Source organism: Xiphophorus couchianus, chromosome 20 (assembly GCF_001444195.1).
Source record: "Xiphophorus couchianus chromosome 20, X_couchianus-1.0, whole genome shotgun sequence".
Classification (NCBI taxonomy): Eukaryota; Metazoa; Chordata; class Actinopteri; order Cyprinodontiformes; family Poeciliidae; genus Xiphophorus; species Xiphophorus couchianus.
In genome coordinates, this window is record NC_040247.1 from 7,547,835 (window position 1) to 7,561,859 (window position 14,025).

General features: G+C 37.2%; 2 protein-coding genes across 2 annotated transcripts in view; both read right to left on the reverse strand.

Moving 5' to 3' along the window:
• Positions 1-1,771: 1,771 nt before the first annotated feature.
• On the reverse strand, positions 1,772-7,949 carry klhdc7a (kelch domain containing 7A). Its single transcript, XM_028002596.1, has one exon. The coding sequence runs from the start codon at positions 4,851-4,853 to the stop codon at positions 2,634-2,636; it is 2,220 nt and encodes a 739-aa protein (XP_027858397.1). The 5' UTR covers positions 4,854-7,949; the 3' UTR covers positions 1,772-2,633.
• Positions 7,950-8,299: 350 nt separating this feature from the next.
• Positions 8,300-14,025, reverse strand: part of igsf21a (immunoglobin superfamily, member 21a) — a 169,574-nt gene continuing 163,848 nt past the window's right edge. Inside the window, exon 10 of the mRNA XM_028002597.1 lies at positions 8,300-8,617. Within this exon, the coding sequence (XP_027858398.1) occupies positions 8,541-8,617 (77 nt within the window). The 3' untranslated portion in view covers positions 8,300-8,540. The remainder of the gene's footprint in view (positions 8,618-14,025) is intronic.

Consider the following 14,025-nt stretch of genomic DNA (forward strand, 5'->3'; position numbering starts at 1 on the left):
GCACCAGCCGTGTAGACTACAGGCCCCACTGGGACTTTAAGCCAGACGTCTTTGAGAGAAGATCTGCCCTGCTGAGAGCTGAGGTCAGCCCTTAACTACTCATTCAGGGTATTAACATCAATTGAATGCCTGTCACAACTGTGTGAGTCAGGGTTTTCTTCTATAAATTGTAGACTTTTGCATAATATTGATGGCCAAGATAAAGGCCTGTGATAAAACTCCTTGTGAATGCAAGTTTCTGTTAAGACTCAGCAGTAATGAAAAATTTGTAAAATCATCAGTCCTAAAAGGCACTTAGAGGCTAGTTAGAGCAATTTGCTTGTGTCACATGGTAAGCCTTTTGAAGAGCATTGAAAAAGAATAGACCATGCCCTGCATAACTTAATCGCATGAGGCTGTGTGCAACGCTTGTTTATATTGTTATCCATGGACTGCCGTAAAGGATTGTGTTTGACCACCAGTCCTTATTGCCCTCACTTTATTTGGCAACAGATTCTGAACAGTTATATGCACATAAAACCGATAGTTCTTTGCCAACACTACAACCCTAGAATCCCAGCACCACCTTTCAGCCTGGGAGGCTGAACAAGCCAATTCCTGGCAAGACAACAATTTAATATGCAAATAAGGCTGTGGTGTAGAGATTATACATGTGAAGCATGCTGTGAAGTACCGACATCGGTATCCATCTCTTTTATGGCATTGACAAAATAAATTAAACTCTGTTCATTGACATTTAAAACCAGAGTGTCCCAGATGTATTTTATTGCTCCAATTCAGTCAGGTGTGTAATCACTGACTGCTGTAACATGACAGTTTTCTTTCTATTATTTTTACAATGTTTTCAATCAACTAGAAAAGCAGAAATCACAACTTCCATCAGTTACCACTTACAGGTCAGTATACCAAAATCACCCACTTTATGCACTTGGTGTCTGTTATTGACAATGAATATGTTGTCAATAACAACAATGATCTAAATCTGAGCGAGAATCCATATTTACAGGTTTCAGGTTATTGTTTTACTCGAGATGTGATGACAAAACTGGCAGAACATTATGGTTGAAGATTTTTTTCCATTGTTTTTATGTTTGAAGTGGTTTGGAGTTTTAGGAAATATTTTCATTATTAAAATTGCAACATTCTTAACTGAAAAGACAGCTTAGGAATTTAAAACAATAAAAAAAAAAATTTCTGTGAAGATCTTTATCAATTAAGTGCACAAGTGTTCACAATGTAGGAAGAAAAAAGGACAACTGAGTAAATAAATGATATCTCTGATATCTAAATCATACTAGATCTACGGAAGTTATGAAAAAAGACAAATATGAAATAACTGTTCAAAATAGATCTAATTTAGGTAATGAGGCAAATCAGAAGCCTCTAAGGAGACGTGCTTTCACTTCCTGCTGCCTTCCTGATCAGGTTTGTTTCTTCCTGTGTAATCTGGTTAGTCATACTGCTGCACCATTCCCTAAGTGTCCCATGAGCCTTATGTCCTTGTGTTATGGTAAGTCTTCAACTGCATTCATTAAAGGCCACTATTGTTAGCTTTCTGAACCACATGATGGCGCTGTAGCGGCATATCACTCTATATCTTTCAGGTGTATGGCTTCAGTTTGTATTGTGAGAAACTTCATTGCAAAATAAATGTCAGTACATGTTAATGTTTACAATACATTGTTTAGATTATACTTATCTTTCTGTCACCTGTTTCAAGAAAAACAAAAATTAAGAGGTTTCTTGTTGACAGTCAATATCTGGGTTCATGAACAGTGAGAGATACGTTTGTTTGTTTTTATTTGATGTTTATAAAAATAGGTTACAAGGTAAATATGTCTGACTGTTACAAGAAAATGATTCCACTTAATGAGTTGATAAAGCATTTTTTGTCATGAAAGAAGAATTATTAAAGTGTTAAATACCTGCAAAAATGTAAATGCTGCAGAGATTAAAATGTGACAAATGTTTTGGAAGCAAACCATCCATTCGTATGGCATAGCCATTTACAATCTGTCATTTCCTTAAAGAGCAGCTTCAGATAATAGCATTGTATCCAGACCACTGCATAAGTTATACTCATGACTCACACAGATGAGCACAGAGGTAAATTATCAGTTTATTGCACAAACTCTGAGTCTTCAAATTTGAATAACTAATTTACTCTAGATTGTTTATATGAATTACCTTTTACTGGAATGAAGTTAGGCATCTGGGAGGGCATTAAACTACCAGAATGGGAGAAAGAAGTGGCAAATCAAAGCAGCAAACAATTAACATGGCAGCAATTCCTGCGTAAATCTAAGCAAATAGTAATTTGACTATCATTAAAAGTCTAATCTTTTATATCTACTGCCAAGGATAGAACATAACAAACAACACATCTTTGTTTAATATCTAGTCCAAAAAACAAAATAAAGTTATTTATTAAACTGATGTGCTGTGGTTTTATGAAGAGGGTATAGTAATAACATTTCAAGTAAATGGCTTACCAGCTTGTGGTGATATTTTTTGTAAGACAATAAAATCCCCCAGTCAGTTATTACCCTAATGTAATAACTCTTGTACAAGTACTCAGTAACTACCAAATCTTATCAGCAAAAAAAGCGTAGTCCTTTTTACACACTTGTCTGTCAAGGATTCTTATCAGGTAGTGAAAGGATAAAGGGGAAGAGTAAGCCCTTTGCTTCAGAGAGGACACTCAACTCCTCATCTGCAAAAGCAGGAGAGATCTCATCGGCGTCAAATCTCATGATGAAGTGTCGGCTGAGACAGTAAACTGTGCCATCCATTGCGACACACTGGAAGGCCGGGCAGTGCAGAATTCGCTTGGTGCTGCACTCATACCAAAGCCGTGCCACCGTATGGTAGCGGAACACACTGACTCCCAGTAATGGGTTTATGTCAAATCTGTAGAGAAATCTTCCCACAGCAACCATATCTATAGATCTATCTTTGCTGCCTACTATGAGACTTGGCCTCCAGGTGTTGGTTTTGGGGTTGTAGCGAAGTAAAATATATCTAAGAGTACCCCCAGAAACAAAGAGCTCTCCACTGCACACAGTCACATGATGTGCAACAGCAAAGGTATCATTAGGCAGTGGAGCCACAAATGTCCATCTGTCCTGTCGGGGGTCATAGCGCTCCACAGAGGAGAGACACTCCCCTCCGATGGCATAGATGTAGCCATCCAGTGCTGCCAGTTTACAGCGGGGCCTGGCTTCATTCATAGGACAGATCTCTTTCCAAATGGATGTCAAAGGATTGTAGCAAAACACTCTCTTTGAGGGCGTCATTTCTCTGTCACTGCCTTGACAACCTACTGCCACAAATAAGTAGTTATCCATTGTGCACATAGCACAGGCCTTAGAAATGACCTCCTGTGGGATCAGGCAAAGAGAATGCCAGACATCTTTGTAGTCATCATAAAAGTACACTGCACTGGATGTGCTCCTCTGTTCTGATTTTGCTCTCTGTGCTGCTGTATTTCTGAAGCAATCTTGAGGGTCCATATCTGCAACTATGACAAACCTTCTCGCTCTCATTCTCTGCTTCCGAATTCGTTCCCGCTCATCAGCCATTAGCCGTCCATAAAGGTTGGGGTCCCGAAGCACCTGTAGGTAGTTGTCTGACATGACCTCCAGGGCTGCTTGCTGAACAGATTTTTGCCCCTTTTTCTTGGCAAGATGAAGTATCTCTAAACAGTTTCCAAGATTAAGTTTACTTTTCAAAATTTCCAGATCTGTGCTGAGGAATATTTCTGCTGGAAGACCTGAGAATGAACCACTTCCTACAGTCTCTACATCAGTTGCCTCCTTCATATTATGTACTTTATCTGTAGATTTTTGAAGATAGATGGTCTCATTATCTGCTGAGGCCCCATGGTGAGTCACTGGGCTTGATTGTGTTGAAATCCGAAAGTGGATGGAAGATTCAGACTGTTCTGCTGTAGACATATAGCTCTCTTTGCGTAGGAGTGAAGGCCTTTCAGGGTGCCTCAGGCGTCCTTGCAAGGAGTCTTCCACAACAGCACTTTGTGGAAGAACCAAATCACGCATAACGATAGGACTTACAGAAGAATCAATGAAGCTGGTGTCCTCTGTTCCATAGTTCTTCTTTGAGACAGTGTTCAGCTCATACTGTGCAGGCAAAGTTTTTGAATCTGTTATTGAGTGAGAGGAAGATTCAACATAATAGTCATATATTTTTCCACTCACAATCTTGTCTCCTGATCCTTCCAGTACTACCTTGGCATCTTCTACTTTGATCTCCGCCTTAGAGAGGAAGCTGGAGTAGACCCCCTGGTGCTCCAAGTCCTGTCTTAACTCTCTGCTCACACCCACTCCACCATCTAGCTTCTTCAAACGACAAGGAGAGCGACGTCCAGTAATAGCTGCCATTCCATAATCATGTATCTTCAAAGTAGATCCAATTGAAATATTACTTGGGCAAACAGTTGGTTGGTCCTGACGAAGCATCTCCTTCCCTATGTATTTATTTTGATCATTATTTAAACTACTAAATACATTCTTACTCTTTTCAACTTGGTGTAGATGAGATTTATTAAGTATTCCCTTGGTGCTGTTGGATTCCAAGTCATTAGTAGCTAAGTCTTGCTTGGCATCATCGTCCTTGTCTTGAAAACAAAGATGCTGCTGTGTCCTCTTGTAGTCGTGGCTGGCAGAATTTTCTGTCTCTCTGTTTTCTTTGCCACAAGGTTTAATTTTCCTCACGTCTCTAGATCTGTAGAATCTGTAGGCCCAAGAAACCAGCAGCACTGCAGCAGCAGAGAAACTAAGTTTCACCAGCAGCTGCATGTCGAACTGGACTCCGAGAAGGTCTGCAATTGGCATAGCTGAAAAAAATAAGACAGCAAACGTTGGTTGAATAAACCTTTCAGCTATTGTCTAAAAGCCTCAGCTGCATGAAGCTGTCTGGTTTCCATTGTAAAAGAGCTGCTGTGATCCAATGACTACGCCTCTTTGCCCAAAGGATCAAGTGTAAAATGATAGCTTTAGAGTACCTATTTGCATCCCTTGCTCTGGAGAGGCGGGGCATTTCATACACCACCTGTAGCAAGTCAGATGCAGTTTCTTTTACTATCCACAGAGTATCCAAATACCAATGGGACAATATTTGGTTTGCTGACTCACTCTTGTTTTTCTTAAAACTATTTAAATGCCATCTACATGTTCAGATCAATGATACCTTTAAAAAAACGTTTTTTGTGTCCATGCTGCAGCAAATCAAACATGTCAAGGAGTGGACTGGCTTACAATTTGCTGAAAAATTTATCAAATACATTATCATGGGTAACATTTCTCTAACTTCCTACTTTGTTTTGAGCTGTAGTAGCAAAGTCTAGTTTGAATAAGGGGTGGAGAGGTATGATCGGTGGCATCTAGCAAATGGTTAATAACCAGGATACATCTGTTTGCATAGCTCTGACAAAGAGCAAAGGTTCTTCCTTGTGCCTGCAAAGTCTCCTAACTTACTATTTCTGGAAATAAGTCCAAAGAAAGAAAGGTAGGCCACAAAAAAGATAAATGGCAATACAAAAACAGAGCTGTCAGGTGGCCATGAGAAACACAATCAGAAGATTTTCCATTGTGAAAACTGACAGTGCCATTTATTTCCACTGGATGCAAACATGTATTTCTGTCATACGTGAAACATGCCACTCACCACTGTGAGGCTGTCATTATTGTTGCTGATAACATACTAGAGCAAGCCTACAATCAGGAACAAAACTGTTTTTTATTTCACCAGCCCTTTGTGAAGCATTATAAAGATACGTTACGCGGGACTCTTTCAGAGGGTGTCAGGTGTCCTGTCAGCTGCAAGGGTGCTGTGGACATCTGATAGGCAAGCCTGATGACAAAAAAAGAAACTGGATTCTGCAAGCATGGTTGACTTCTGAATAATTCACAAATAGGCCATGAAGGCAGCTTCTTATCCTCACTATTGCTCCCAGTAGAAAAACAAGAATGTGATTGAAATCTATAGGCTTTTTGTGTTGAGACGCTTGCACTTCTTATTTTCACCATCTGTTATGGTTGATCAGTTTCTGACAACATGAGGAAAGAAAGCACAAGATGCATTTTAATTGGTGCTTCCAGACTTTTCCTGCAGTTTTTACGCAGGTCAGTATAACTTGGAAGCAATACCCTGGCCTAGTTAGTGGTTAAACTGAGTATTGTTTTGTCATGGCTTTACTGACAAACCAGTTTGAGAAAAACAAATAATGACAAAACCCTGTAGCTAAAAGTTTACACAGTTTCCATCTGTCCCTGACTACACCAGTAAACAGTGGCTAGAATAGAGCATCCTTCTTTCTATTTGGCAGAAAAGATAATACAGTCATATATTTAAAAATGTCTGCTCAGTTTAGATGTATCTACTCTAGATATAACTGAGAAATTTCAACCATAATAAAAAATTGTGATTAACCACATTAATCATTTTAAAAGAATGCACTTTTAAAATGATTCAACATGACCAAGTAAGATCAAGATAATTTGCATATTCTAATACATTTAGAAATTGAGTGAGTCATAAATGCAAAGAAAAATGCAGAAAATTGTATACTGAACATAATTAGAAACCAATAATAGTTTACAGTGGATGGATCCACTGTGAACTCGTTACTAATAAACAAGAAAACTAATCAAAGCTCTAAAGGGGCAGCATTTTGTATTTTTCACATTTTATTGCATGAAACAAAATTACCTGCAGTATTTATTTAAAAAAAAAAAAGAAAAGATGTTTATATGAAAAATAACTTCAAAGAAATTTGACGTCTTGATATTTGGCCTCTGTGTCTGAAGCCCCTGATCTTTCTGACACTCCACCTTCAGTAAGTCTTCACAACAATTCTCCTTCACTACGCCACTTGCTACTGTCCTTAAGAGAGTTGGACTGAAAAGTAGTTTGTATGATGAGCTAAAAAACATCAATTTCATATAATACCCCCAATTACCTGTGCTACATAGGCATAAACTCCAGAAATCAGCAGTATGGAACTTTAAAAATATGACAAAGACCTGTCTCACTAAGCAATTCATTTAGTCAATTATGAACTGCAAAGCATAAAGAAAACATATGAGAATTTCATATAGCAAAACATAAGATCAGTTCTAAAAATATGGAAAATTATTTTCATAGATTTTTTTCCCCATAAAAGCAAAAATTAAAACAATGCATTTACATGGTCTAATTTTGTAGGATTATTAACAACAGGACATCAGCAATTTCTGCAACCTTTCAAGTATAGAATGCAACATGTGTATGAGAAAAATGTCAAACTCTTGCTTAATTGTAAGTAAAGCCAAGGCTTGTGAGTTTTATCATCTCTCCATTTTAATACAGGTGAAATGAAACAAATGCAACAACCCTGTTTACACAAGCTGCCTCTTGTGAGCTCCTCCCTGGAATGGCGGCTAAAATGATCCTACTTGTACTGGTAATGTCTGGGGAAGAGTTACGCATTTTACACAATGTAGGTCACAAGTAAATAGCTGGGTTACAGGCTAGTGACAAAGAGCTGCGGTGCTGTCGCTTGCAACACATGAAAAGGAGAAAGAATCTTCAAAAGTCACATGCACCACAACCCCAAAACAGCAGACAAATGTTTTTTTTTGTTTGTTTTTTTTTCTCTGTCCTTTGAAGAACAGCCAAATTCTTATAAAAAGCCTAAGTGACAAACAAAAATAATGTTCATTCCTTCCTCTCAATCAAGAATTATATCTGAAAGTTGAATGAAGTACAAACAAAGGTGGAGAAGCATAAACTCCAACAATCTCAGCACCCATTCCTCACCGTGACCCATATAACTTCTTTAATTATTTTTCAGTATTTACACTGTAGTACACAAAATACACTCAAAAAAGAGATTTCTCCAGTTTTCTCAATGCATTTAAATCTTCATGTACATTCCAAGCCATCAGAAAGAAAAAGTATATATATATATATATATATAAATGAAAGTTCGATCGGAGCATCTGGAGGTCTGTTCTCCCATCATATTTCAGCTTGTTGCTAATCTTGTCCATTCCAGGACATGTAACAGATGGGAGTGGTTGATAGGATGGTGCAGTCAAAGCCAGTTCCATTTGTCCACATTTCACAAAACACCAATAATATTGTGACTCATGAAAATAAAATCCAAATGCTTTTTTTCTTCTGTTTTAAATCATCTGATTTTTTTTTATTTTTATCAACAGGCAGACTTGGGACAAGGAACAAAAAAAGTAATAGGAGGGAATATATAGGAGGTGGTAACTGTGAAGTTCATCACATCGTTCTTTTTATATTATCTTGAATATAATTTTGTTATAAAACAAAGTACCATCACGTGGTGGCACTGTTTCTTGTGTGACAGATGACCAGAGGGTCTGTTGATGACTGGAGTAGGCTTGCAGGATTGTGGAAGGTCTTTGTACTGTATGTATGTTTTTCTGTGTGCATATTCAGATGTTGTGTTTTGTATGGCCAAAATGTGTGTCTATATCTGTGAGGGAGAACATCTTGAAGAAGCCGTTTCACGTCAGTCCCACTGTAACTGTGAGAACAAGTGCAACCCACGTCAGTCCACACTTTTCTGTGCGAGTGGCTTCATCTGCAAAAAAGGCAAAAAATAAAAAACATAAATCAGACATTGATTTCCTCTTGATTTATAACAGTTTATGTTCAATACATTCAAATGCAACAAGATTATTTTTGTGTGGATAAAGCACCATCAGAATTTCCAGCCAAATTACAGATTAGGAGTGAATTCTGTGTCCCATGACCATTGATATGAAATGTGCTTCTCAACCATAGAACAAAAGTTAAAGGCTTTGTAAAGTTTCTTATGGAAGCTGGTAAGATAATGCAATTTCAGACATCCTAGAACTCTATAGTTTTTTTTGTAGGAGTTTCCATAATTTTCCCCTTGACTATTTAGCTAAACTCTGAAAAGCAGTTCTTGAATTATTATTTTTTTTGTCTATAATATTATGATCTGCCACCTTCCTCTTAATAATTATCAGAAGCCAGAGTAGCTCAGCACTTTATTAAGTGCATGTCCATTAATCGACTGACGTGGAGTATGCAGCAGCAGCAAAGAGCAGCAAATTCAAGCCATTTTAAAAGTGATGTCTATACTTTTCATGTTAAAATGACAGCATATCATATCCTGATACTGCTGAACAGCTTTAGCTTTTCAGGGTGCTAAAATCCCCCTACCTGCAACGTAATTTTAAATGTGGGTCTTGCATAAAATTGTCAAAAATGTAAAATCCTTAAACATCATTGTGATTCTCATCAGAAAAGTCTGAAACCTACTGTAGAAGCCAAAGTTTACAGAAAACCCTAGAAGTATTAGTGAGAGAGAGACTTCCCTGCCTGGGAAAAGAGAGCCTGTGACACACTGAGGACCATAAGGTCCAGTTTTTTTCTTAAGTTAGGTTATGAAAAAAAAACAATCTCATACTGAAAATGTTTATATCTATGGAATCGAGTGATATATTGGGGAATATTAAATGTCAACACTTTTACAAGACACTATTGTAAGTTTTACCCCTGTTTTCTCAGCCAAGCAACATCAGTGATAAATCTAAAGTTATGATGGTGGAGGCGCCTTTTTTCATATGTCCAAAATGTTTAAAACTGACTCAGGCACAATAATGATTATCTTATCAGGCAAATCGATACAGCCATCAGTCTCCATCCATGTATCTTGAGAACAGTAACGCTGTATTTTAACAATGGTCTTTTGTGAAAACGTAAAAGGACGATACAACTGTAAACATATCTTTTTTTCTCAGGGATGTAAACATTTCTGGTTAACGTCTCTTAAAATTGCAATCTCAGACAAAACAGATGGTTCATTTGGCAACAGTCTTCTAATGGTATGGGATTTAAGATTTAAAATGTCTACGAAAAACACTCTTCATTAGTGACTGATTATACTGAAACACATAAAGTTTGTTTATATTAAAAAATGAAACAAATAAGTAATAATGATAACAATAATAATAATAATAATAACAGTCTAGCATGAAAATTACCCAATAAAATCTAAATGAGGTCAAATTGCATTAGTGTGGGTTACTTATTCTTTACTGTAGACCAAAGATCAAATTGCATAGAATGACGTTATATAATATATTGATATCCATAATACAGAGAAATTAGATTTTACTTGTGTATAAGGACTGTTTTTGACACAATTCTGCTCCATAAAACAGAGACACCAGTTACCAAACTGCTATGATTTATTTTTATTTTATGTACCTTGCTAGGAGTACATCTGGAGAATAAAACTGATGAATAATTTTGATTGCATCCATTTCCAAAATTTATGATTGCCATTCTCTGTAAGAGACAGCAATACAACCACTTTTGAGTGCAAAGCACCCTTATATAGAAAATGTCTTCTGAAGTGTCAATATTGCTTCATATAATAGTTGTAGCAGACTAAATGTCAAACTAAATGTTTTTGCAATTTACTTCATGTCATATCTTGCTATGTGGGATGGATGATATTTTTTACACAGATTTTATTTTGTTTTGTTGATTTAAATTTGTATGATTGGTAAAGACCTTTCTTGTTCCCTAAAGGATATCCTGCTTTGAAATCAAAGTTATTGCAGGAGAAAGATTGTTGCTGACTGTAGGTGTGTCTTTGTTGACATAAACTGTTTATTCAGATTGTGAAAGCCTATGGCTAAACAACATTCACATGCACACTGAAGAGCTGGTGACTTAAGGGTGTGGCTGCACTTTATATGATCTGGTGCCTGTTAGACCTGTTAGTGAATACGGATTAGTGTCTGAGCAATGTGTTAAAATATTTTTTCTTTTAAGTTTAGACATAAAAAGTTGGATTATCTTTGTAATTATGATTGAAGCAAAAAATAAATAAATAATAATAATAATAATCAAAGTTCCGGCATCAGAGTGCACTCTTTTTTTTATTCAAGTCATGAAATATTCAACAACAACTGGATCGCTGTAACGAGTACACTCTCTCATTAGGTAATGGGCTCATTCAAGCATGGGATCATCATCTGAGGTGCCCTTCCAGACTACAGTTATGGGGGGAAGTCACCCAGCCATTTCTTTTTCCTCATATGTTTGGCTCAGATCTTTCAGCATTTCTGCCAAATTGATTTTTCTCAGACCAGTGGGACGGATGTCTGCAGGAAGATGTTGAGCGATTGCTTTATGTGCATGACCTAAAATGCTAAAAGCAATATTTTCCTTTCTCTATGCTAAATAAAAACAATCCAGAGGAAGCTTATTATTTCTAACAGTGGCAAGGACCTGTACACTGGTAACCCCAGCACTCTGTTTCCTATTCCTAAAGTGTTCCAAAACGGGATATGAATTTGAATTTTGCATACCACTGCTCTAAATGCAGATCACATGATGACAGCCTCCTGCTTGCAATGTGGCTTCTTTTTTTGACTGAGTAAAAGCAACGTTTCTCTCCTGAGAGTTTGTTAGAAAATTAGGTTTTTTATATTTACACATCTGTCTCGGGCCTGACAACCTTACACATTTGGCACTCCAGCTAGACAGAGCTGATACAGTAATATTTGACAGAGAAAAGGTCTTCAGTTTCCCTCATCTGGTGAGTGCAGTTCATTGCCAAATAGCGCAGTGTGATAAGCTGCATCACAGGGAGAAATACTGACAAAGATTAACAAACACGTCCCGCAATACAAATAGCTGGTAAATGGTTTATGTAACCTTCACCAACTCATTGCTGGTGGTTCTTCCCATCAAACTGACAAGAATTTGGATATTCAGCCTTAATGCTCAGGCTTGTGTACTGTAACCTCTCGGCGTCATGTTATACATCAATTTGACTTGCATGCAAGACACCTGTGTATGCCCATTCTGACCTAATTCTGTCCTTGCTCTGACACACCAGTTCCTGTGGTTTCCATGGCATTTGCATTCTCAAATTTGCATGCCACAGATATGGCTTGCAGAGAAAGAGCAAAATGAAGATTAACTTGGAGCAACAGAGTTGGTGTGGGAAGCTCAAAAAAATAAACAAGGGGATGTTTCTGAAACTGAAGAATGAGGTTGAGTAAAAAGCCTCATATTTTACTCAAAAAAATTTTGTTTTTTGAGTAAAAACTACTGCAGATCAGCCCAAAGACAGTCCTGATTACCGTCTGACTGGAATGCTTTTCCTGCTGCAGACTGGGACAAAGTTGGGCATTACATGCATGCACTGGAGCTTATACTGAAATAATTATGGCATAAAATTAATTTTTCAGTCCATTAGCAGCTTATTACATAAAAAACAGAAGAAATAAAACAAAACAAAAATTGCTAAATATTATATTAATGCTTTGTTGCTTGTAAATTGCCAGAAGTCACGAATTCTACTTAACACATTCTGTTCAACAAAAAAAACACATTTAACATAAATTAGTAACTGTATTTTCATGTGTATTCATAAATGCATGTCCATAACCTTCTTTGTATTAATAGGTTTCTCATAATTATCATGAATAAGTGATTCATGAGCAGAAGATAAGGTGGTTGTATGCCGCTCTACATCAAGTAGTGAAACCAAATTTCAAGAATTCTATTATAAAACAAAAATCACATCCTTGTTTTCTATTTGCTCATGATTTTACAAAGTTTTATAGTAGCTGTTTAATTAGGTTGAAAATTATAAATATGCTTGCTAATATGTTTCCAGTATATTGATAACAAAGTCCTTCTTGTCCTAGACTAACATGTGATATAAGTGTGTAATTACATCCGAATGAAAATTTTGCATATTTTACCATATTTCCATAAATCAATCAGTATTTCAAACAGTATTTTTAAAAAACAATATTACATTGATATGGTTGCTTCACTTAAACTTGCCAAATTTCCTTGTTACTGACCCTACAGGCAAATTGCTGTTCCCCTCAAAAAGGAATTAAAATTTTGATATTCATACAGGCTGCAGTGGCTCACAATCCATGGCATGCTTAATAGTCTGATCAAATTTGGTTAGATTGTCTTTTTGGGCAAGATTACCATTGTGTGAGCCAGCTCCTTGCAGTGAAAGGAGTGACCTGAGTGTGCAGGTCACTGAATGTGACCTGCTAGCCACAGAGCTGACTTGTAAAATAGACCCATTGTGATTCATTTCAGCGTTTCACATTTGACATGATGAAAAAAACATTCAAAACTCATTTCAGTCTCTAATTAGCCTTGCAACACTTTTTGAAAATTTGCATGTCTACCTGGATATCCTGCTTTCACAGCAGCTGAGGGAGCCCAGAATCTGTAGCTGCCTAACAAGTGTCGACTGCACAGTTATTTCACAAATAAATGAATGTAGATTACATGCTTTCTGACTGAAGACAAAAATCTAGCCTTGAGTGGGTTTTACAGTGTAGCCAAGATGTGGGTGGAAATGAGCTTTACTAATCTAGATGAGCCATTAAAGAGTCTTTTGTTAAAGTTCACTCAGTTTTTCTTACTACTGTATCACAGCTCTGATTGCTATCTCTATAGGGTCGCACTCTAATTTCCGTCTTGGTGAGTTGTGAACCACTTCATGCTTCAGAGGCCCATCTGTTAAGGCTCAAAACTCTGGTTACTTTGCCAAAGCTGAATGTTTTTCCACACTAAAGAATGATCTACACTCCTCTTAAGGTCTGAGTGAGTGAAAATCTGCATCAAATCAGAGACTTTGAGCTAAGAGGAGAAGCAGAAAAAAAACACTGATGGAAGGAATAAAGAATAAGAGAAAAAAAGTGAGATGATGACAATAGAGAATGAACCAAAAAAATGGTTAAAGCAGCAAAATATATTGTAGAATGAAACTGGGAGAACAAAAGTGAGCACATTTTAGAGTGGAAAAGGAAAGACAGAAAGATTGCAGTGTGAGGCAGAGAGGGAAAGACAGCAAAATTAGAGGGATGGAGAGGCTGTTGTCACATCGCTGTGGCTTCTCCTCAGAATCCTTCACTTTACATATGATAATCTCAGAAGCCAGAAACGAGCCCCCCGCTGCACAAA

Excerpts from the sequence above, each read along its gene's own strand:
- klhdc7a (XM_028002596.1), bottom strand. The coding sequence starts at position 4,853 with ATGCCAATTGCAGACCTTCTCGGAGTCCAGTTCGACATGCAGCTGCTG.